General features: G+C 31.3%; 1 protein-coding gene across 1 annotated transcript in view; it reads left to right on the top strand.

Moving 5' to 3' along the window:
• Positions 1-8022, top strand: part of LOC106470028 (uncharacterized protein CG1161-like) — a 29260-nt gene that overhangs the window by 5775 nt on the left and 15463 nt on the right. The window contains exon 2 of the mRNA XM_022398574.1: positions 4126-4235. Coding sequence (XP_022254282.1) covers positions 4126-4235 — 110 coding nt within the window. The remainder of the gene's footprint in view (positions 1-4125; positions 4236-8022) is intronic.

Raw genomic sequence — 8022 nt, 5'->3', positions numbered from 1 at the left:
ATGTTTTTGGAAAATCAAAAGGCATTTGTTTTTCGATTTCATAATTTTTTACAAACTTGAGTTTCTTGCCCCCCCCCCCCTAAATTTTTTTTTGGGGGGCTTCTTTGTATATGTTATACAATATTTCTCAAATTAACTTTTGGTTTTACTTCAGATTTTCTCCTTTGTTAATGGTTTAACACATGTTGAAGTTATAGGTCTGACATTTATGTTACTACATTGTAAATTTTGCATAACTATATAATACTGAGAATAGGTTTATAATAATATTTCAATTGCACTATTTATTCAACAGTGCTTTTCCTAACCTTGTTCTCTGCTCCTGTTAGAAAGAGTTTAGAAAAAGGTTGCTAGGATATTCCCAAGGATCAGTTTATTGAAGTTTACAAAATTAGCTATAAGATTGATGGTGTAAAGGCCTCTGATTTCTTTATGCTGTATCTTGAAGGTAATAGGATGAGAAGACACAAGTTTAAGATGTTGAAAAGACAGACTCCAGTCAAGACAGTAGGGGGCTACTCTAGTTCATTTATAATGTAGATTGCTGAGTTAAAACTCACTCCAACCCCCCAAAAAGTGTGAACTTGATGCAGCAATACTAAATAGTGTTTTTCTGATATCATATCTTATTTATGTTTTATTTCCATTTCTAAGTGATAGCCTTTTATGTGTTGTAACATACTTTATTGCTTTCACACATTTGCTTTATGCTTTTTAGATTGTTCAAACAAACTTAATGTACTGAAAATGTTTTGGCAGAAAATTATAGAAAACTTAATCCATACTTTGAACAGAAGAATCATTTTAGAAATGTCTAGGGGTGACCAGAGATATTTTTAACACTTCAAACTACTCAGTGAAATTTTCTGAGGGGGCCCTTCCATAATGACCATCAATAAGTATAGAAATTTGTACATTTTTTGTTGTTTTTTTTTGCATTACTTTGGGGACCTGCAATATGAGTGGCCCGTCAGTGCATTGCCCCTGTGTTAAATATGCCTCTGGGGGTGACCAAGAATCTCTGGCAAGAGCAACAATAAATATGCAAAATGTACAAATCTGACAAGTGGGGAAAAACACTAGCAACTCTTGCATTTCCACCTGTCAAGCAACCCAAATATATTTTGAAGTCATTACTTTAAACCCAAGAGCAATTTTGACAATAAAATAAATGTATTCTGTGCAACACTTGTACATATGTAATTGAGAGACAGTACAAAATAAATTGATTCTGTGTTTTGGTTATTACTTATTTGATATGTATTGATTTTTTTTTTACCATGATATTTATAGGAAAAAAATTTTCATCAAAAATGCTTTTTCAATGGCATCATGTATTTATTTACAGTCATTAGCCTCAGGGATCTCTTTTGTAACATTTATAGCTCACTGTTTATGACAATGATAGCAGTTTATGCTGTAAATTATCTAAAGAACTGGGTGGTTTAACAGCCCATAATGGACGTTTTTGAAAATTTTAATAAAATTAATGTTAATCTAAAAGACTTCTCAAATGTCATCCATTTTGGATTTATATTGTCATAGACATGGCCATATCTTATAGTCAGAATCAGAAAAATTATTTCATAGATTTGATAGTGTATTAATTTTGGTTTGTAATTCCATTGTTTTGTGTTTGTTATGATCGTACAAAACCAAATAACATGAACCCCCTTGTTTTTGCTTTAATTTGTGTTGAAAAAATAGTTTTTTAATCAAATGCTGGTATCAGTTATATATAATGTCCTGTCATGAGACATATTTATACATCAAATAAACTACTTAAACTATGTTGTTCAGAAACTAGCCTTCCCTAAATTAATCCTAGAACATTACCTGAGGAAAGCAAACAAATTTTAAGAAAATTGAAGGGGAGCTAATACTTCTTTATAGCACAAGTCTTAAAATCTTGACCCCCAACAAAAACACACTAACATATGGGACGATACAGGGTCATTTAAACTGCAAGTTGTATTATCTCAGATATTTTAAAGATTTTGAATGGATGTAGGCAAAGCACATGATCTTTTGATTTCCTACTAGGGGTCACTATTGCTAAAAGCAGGCCTTAACACTCCTGTTCCGGTACAGAAAAGTTTAATTACTCATGTAGTGTGTCCATTTATATATTTTCAAAGTTGATAAAGCCTCTAAATTTTATAGTAATGCTGACAAATTACCATTTATTGAACTTGCTGCCAGATTGTGCTAATAAGACAGCTGGTTTTGTTTTTATTTGAATCTGTTTTGCCCAGTAATACCCTTTACCTGCTGGTAATGCTTAATAGTTTCATCAACTGATATTCTAAACTTCTTTGTTAAAGGGTAGATCTTTAAACATTGTACTTACATGTTTACCATGCATAATCTAATGTTGTAAGAGTGTTTTTTAAGCTATTTGGTAAAAGAAGAACTGATTGTCCAGTCCACTTAACAAAAGTATTTTACTGCTGTGACTACCGTACAACTTGTGGAAATTCCAAGTAACTAATATTTGGCCTCACTTCACAAACAAATAATGCCTTGATGGAAATTCCATGTACTAATCATCTGATACGTACAGCACTTTGGACTCTTAGGTCACCTTGCCCTTTGTAAATGGCAAAATTTTAGAAAACTGATACTGAGAAAGTTTTCAATAAGAATAATCCAGCTGTTTGATGAATGATTAAAAACTTTATTAAAGTTTTTTTTTTTATTTATGAGGGTAAGATAATTATGCATAGAGTTTAGAAACTTGGATTTTTCTTATTTGTTAAGAAGAATAATGATGTGAAGGATTTGAGTTAAGGAAAGATATCTGTTTGCTAGGAAAAGGGCCCAAAAAACCCGCATGTATAAAAACTATCTGGTTTAAAAGTAATATGTAAAAAGAAATTTAAGCACTTGCATGTCTTTGCATTGAAATTTAGATGAACTAAAGCCTGAAAACAATTTATTTTAGCCTTTTGAAAATTATTAGAGATTTGCACACGTACAGTTAAAGTACCGCTTGTAGCAAGTCTCTTGATTGATAAGCTAGTAATTGTGATATGAAATTGAATATTAGGATAATAAGTGAACATTTAACTATAATCTTTGAAAACCACAATCTAGTCATTCTCTTTCATTTTTCTCATGCATATTAATTTGAAGAATAACTTGCCTAATGATAGGGTGTGCATGGCCCCCACTTGGATCTGCCAGTGGAGCTGAGTCAGTTTATTTTTCAGTTCAACCACTTGAAGCTTGCTTAATGTAAAGATACTACTTAGATAGAATGAAATTATTTAATTTTGCACCTATCCTATTGCAAAAAAAAGAAAATGTTGAAAAGTTAAATGGATGAAAAAAACGTTTTATTGCAAGTGCACAGGATCACAGTTGGCTATGGGGTAGTTGATGTTACTTAATGATATTTTGCATTCAGTTGGAGCATAGTTTTTATATATTAGACTAAATACATTGTTTTCGACTTATATTGATTCCAATTTAATGTATGAGGTAGATTTGTGTATAACAAAACAGAAACAGGTTCAGTTGTAAAGTGACATTTTTCTGGTACTATGCATATGGTTGTATAGATTATTATGGGGTGATTGAAAACATATGGAGTGTTTATGATTGCAAAATGGAACCCTAAAAGTGTAAATTGATACATTACAAATTCTGCAACAAGTGTAAGGACAAGTAAGAATGAAATCCTAGAAGCTTAAACTGATGCAGTACGAATTGTACAACAGGTGTAAGGAAAAGTAAGAAACAACATTTTTGAAGGAGGTCATGCTATATATGTGTGTGTGTGTATATGTGTGTGTATATATATATATATATATATATATATATATATATCTGTTCTTTCTAATAAAGGAATAAATATGAGATAAAATAATATCCCGGGGTTTCAGATTATTCAGAGTTTGTTGTGAGTAGTAGATTCATAGTATGTTTTTGTTCTTTTTTCAATGAAAGTCACAGAAGATAATAGTTTGTATAAATAGATAAATATTGCATAGTACAGCTTGTAGTGCTATTACGGATTTTTCTAGAAGTAACATGGACATAATATATATGTAGTAGGAATTGAATATGAAATACTTGTACTTATATGCATATAGTTATATACAGTTTACTTTTCTGAATCAGGGCCAGTATAGTGACGTTCGATGTAAATGTGTATGTCCAAGTACAGAAGTTGTCAATGGAACCAAAACAGAACGAAAGTTATACATAGGAAATGTACCACCAGGTGATTGGTTAGTATCTCATTTAATAAATTTTTTAGTTGAATCTGTTTGTATTTGAAATAATAACCAGCATATTACTTTGGAAAAGCATAATCTCAACCAATGTTAACACGTTTGTTTACTTGTGGAAGAAGTGAACAATGTTCAAGAGTTACTTGGTGATGATGAGAAACAATGAATCTCAACAATCCATTGAGCTTGGTTTTCATATTCTAGCTCACATCAAACAACAAAAAATATTCTTTGATAGATTGTTTAAGCAGAGTATTCATGATGAAACTTTGTAGAATGGATGTCAACTGCCTGTTGTAGAGACACAAGTGTAGAGGACGATGTTCAAAAAATCTTCCACCTTTGTCTTCAGGTCAATGTGTGTATCGTGTAATTGGTCTTATAGTATTCTGATGGAATGTGGAGAGCATATTATGATTGGTTGGTTATCCATGTTTCTGATTGGAGGAGAGATTTCTTGTACATTCAACCAATGGTAGCCACAGGTTACTCACTGTTTAGTGAAGGTTTAATTTTCTTAATATATAATGATTCTAGTTTTTTCCCAGTTTATTTTGTGTCTAGTTGACATAGCATGTTCTGCAATGGCTGAATTTTGTGTTTTCATGAGTTTTGTACTGTCTTTATGTTCTTTTATTCTTGTCGCAAGTCTTCTACCCATTTCTCCAATGTATGTTTCATTGCAGAAACACAGAATTTTATAAATGAAGTTTTTGTGCTTCTTGTTGGTAGGTTGCTGTTTGTTTTTTACCAGAATGGATCTTAATGTCTTGTAGGATTTCCACTGGACTTCTGTGTTGAATATCTTGGCTATGCATTTAACTTTTTCACTGAACTTATGCAGGTAGGGGAGATAAATGGAAGTAATAGTAGTGTTTTTCTTATCTTTTGTTTCTGTTGTGGTCTTCCTCAGGGAGGTTTTGGTGAAGGAGGAGGTGTAACCATTCTATTTACAACACGCTACGATCTTTCGGCATTCTGTTTCGATGGATATATTATCTAAATTGTTTTCTGCTCTCTTGTTTAGGCAATGGGTTATTCCACCTTTTATCGAGGTTGGATGATAGGACTGGAAGTGTAGGTATCTGTTCATAACACGCTCTCCATAATCCACCAGAAAACTACAAAGACCGACTATACCATACACACACTGACCTGAAGTCAAAAGGTGGAAGACCTTCAAAATATTGTCCTCTCCAACAGGCTGTTGCTGTCCATTCTACAAAGTTTCATCAACAAAAAATATATTGTTACCAGTTGATTTAGTACATGCCACTGCATTTCAAATAATATCAGTTTTCTTAAAATACCTAAAATGGAATACAAGGAAGCTAATCATGCTTGTTACAGAAAAAATTAACTTTGTGACATCTATATAATAACATTCAGTGTCTGTGTGTGTCATGCAAGTCTTCCTCAACTGCTGGTTGCACTGAGTTCTAAATGGTATCAAACGGATTGTCTCGGTCATGAGATTTGCACAGAGGTAAAACTTTGCATCCAATCCTTAAGAGAACCTGGTTATTTTGGGAAAACACTTTTATGGGAATTCCTCGAAAGTGGACCCCCAAATTTGGCATTGATTTACATTAAAACACGTAAATAAGTAGGCCACTAATTACTATTCATAACATGGTTAAAGAAATTAAATTTGTATTATAGCAGCAATGATCATTAAACTGAAAAAGTGCAAAATAATAGTTCAAGCATTAAATTTGCATTATAGCAGCCCCATAAATGTAGGCCATAGGCTTGCTAGTTTTAATATACATTGTACCTACTGACACATTTCTTTATTTCAAATTAATATATGAGGTTTTCTAAAATTACAGTTGTTTCAAGCACTCAGTTTCTATCAATGGTTTTCTCCAAAATACCAAACAAATTAGGTCATGTAAGACAAGGTCATGAAAAGGTATGTGTATCTACATGTAGTGGAACCACATATGTATATATACATGTGTAAATGTGTAGATTAATCTACCATAACCTTTACCAGTTAACTCGCATGTTGTATAGTCCTCTTTAATACGGGTCTGATTAACACTGTGATCCTTAGTTAACAGAACAATAATCATACATGTAATCTAACATACACTTTACACTGTATTCAGACAACATAACATTTAATAGAAATTAAGCTCTTTTTTTTCTTACTCATTGCTATATATTCTATAAGTAATATGCTTCCTTACAAATCTGATATGATGAGTGGGAGTATAGCTGTTTAAAACAGGTTATTTACTGCATTTTGTCAGCAGCTAATTTATCAGAAAAAAGAAATAATGATGAAAGAATGTAAACACTTATTTGATTATAACATATAATTACAGTGTATCACAAAAAGTAAGGATCTCATTCAGTAATAATCCTCTGCTCTCAAGCTGAGCTAGTTGAATAAAATGGTTTAATTTAAAATACTGATATTTTTACAGTTATTAAATTTTAGATTCTAAGCAAGTGTATGTGAATTACAAAAATGTAGTGTTAATAATTATTAGTTTTGATACAGTGTATTTGTTTGGCTGTACTCAATTAGAGGGAGCACAGTTTAAGTGGATCAAAATATTTACAGTTTACTTGGTATCCTTCTTTATTCTAAAAGGTCAGTACCATAATATAAAACATGCAATAGTTTTGCAAAATATTAATACAAGTTGATCAGGGTATAAGACATGTTAAAAAAAGATATAAGTAAATTAATCATTATTTTCCAGAGCATGCTTCATTCAAGTAAAAAAATTTTTTTCTTCATCTGTAGTCGTGCTTGTTGACTAAACTGAATGATTCAATATTAAACACATACAAGTCATAACTTCAAATATTAAGTTTTATAATTTTAGATGTATAATGTTGGCTCACTCAATTGGAACATGTTCTAGCTACAAAAAATTTCCAAATTGACATAAGGTACAAATTTAAACAAAATTCATCTCAGTTTGGTCAGTCTGTACCAGTTCATAATCTCATTATAAGATGCAGCTTTGACACTTTCGATACGGGTCACAGGTGAAAGGCCATGTCATCTCGTTTGTTGACTCACATTCAAAATTTTATTGAACTACTATTTCATGAATTTATGTCAGTAAGTTTGGTATTAAACAGTAGATTATAATTCAAATTTTAGAACTATACATAACTCAATTTGTTAATTTAAAAGCAAATATTAAAAAAACAAATTTTTGTGTGTCACGTGGTATGTTGAATGCAGCACTGTTTCAAATTAGATGTTTGTGAAGTCAAAATACTAAGTCTATAGTTTTATACAAATTAGAAACTCAATTTACAGATATTAACAAGCTTGAATATAAACAAGAAGGTCTTATCTTTTCTATTTGCTAAGATATTGCTTACATAATAAATCAAACATAGTGTCACCTCACTCACCTCCTTCCATTTTTGGAAATGCTCCTTTATAAACATTTACTTCTATATGTGACATGGATAAGCAATTGGAAGCTCAAAATGTCCCCCTAGTAGTTTTCTAAGCCTTTTTAACGTACCTAGTGTCGTTTCTTTCTTTTAAATCAAGATTTCAATGAGGTAGGTTGTGTCTTTAGTCTGCTCGAAATTTCATTTTTTTTAGACTCAAATACAGATTAGTTACTACGTTTGATATATTATAGTTGGATTTTATGGTATTGATGTAGTAATTTATGATTTTTTTTATTTATTTAAAAGTATGTATAAAACCTTAAAAAATATTTTGTTTCATGTCCTCCATGTGCAAAATTTTTAAAGGCTTAGCAACCTACATCAAGCAGCAACCAAGTACAAAGGTCAT

Source organism: Limulus polyphemus, unplaced genomic scaffold, assembly GCF_000517525.1.
Source record: "Limulus polyphemus unplaced genomic scaffold, Limulus_polyphemus-2.1.2 Scaffold3779, whole genome shotgun sequence".
Taxonomy (NCBI): domain Eukaryota; kingdom Metazoa; phylum Arthropoda; class Merostomata; order Xiphosura; family Limulidae; genus Limulus; species Limulus polyphemus.
The sequence above is the reverse complement of the archived record's forward strand: the minus strand, read 5'-3'. Positions and strand labels throughout refer to the sequence as shown.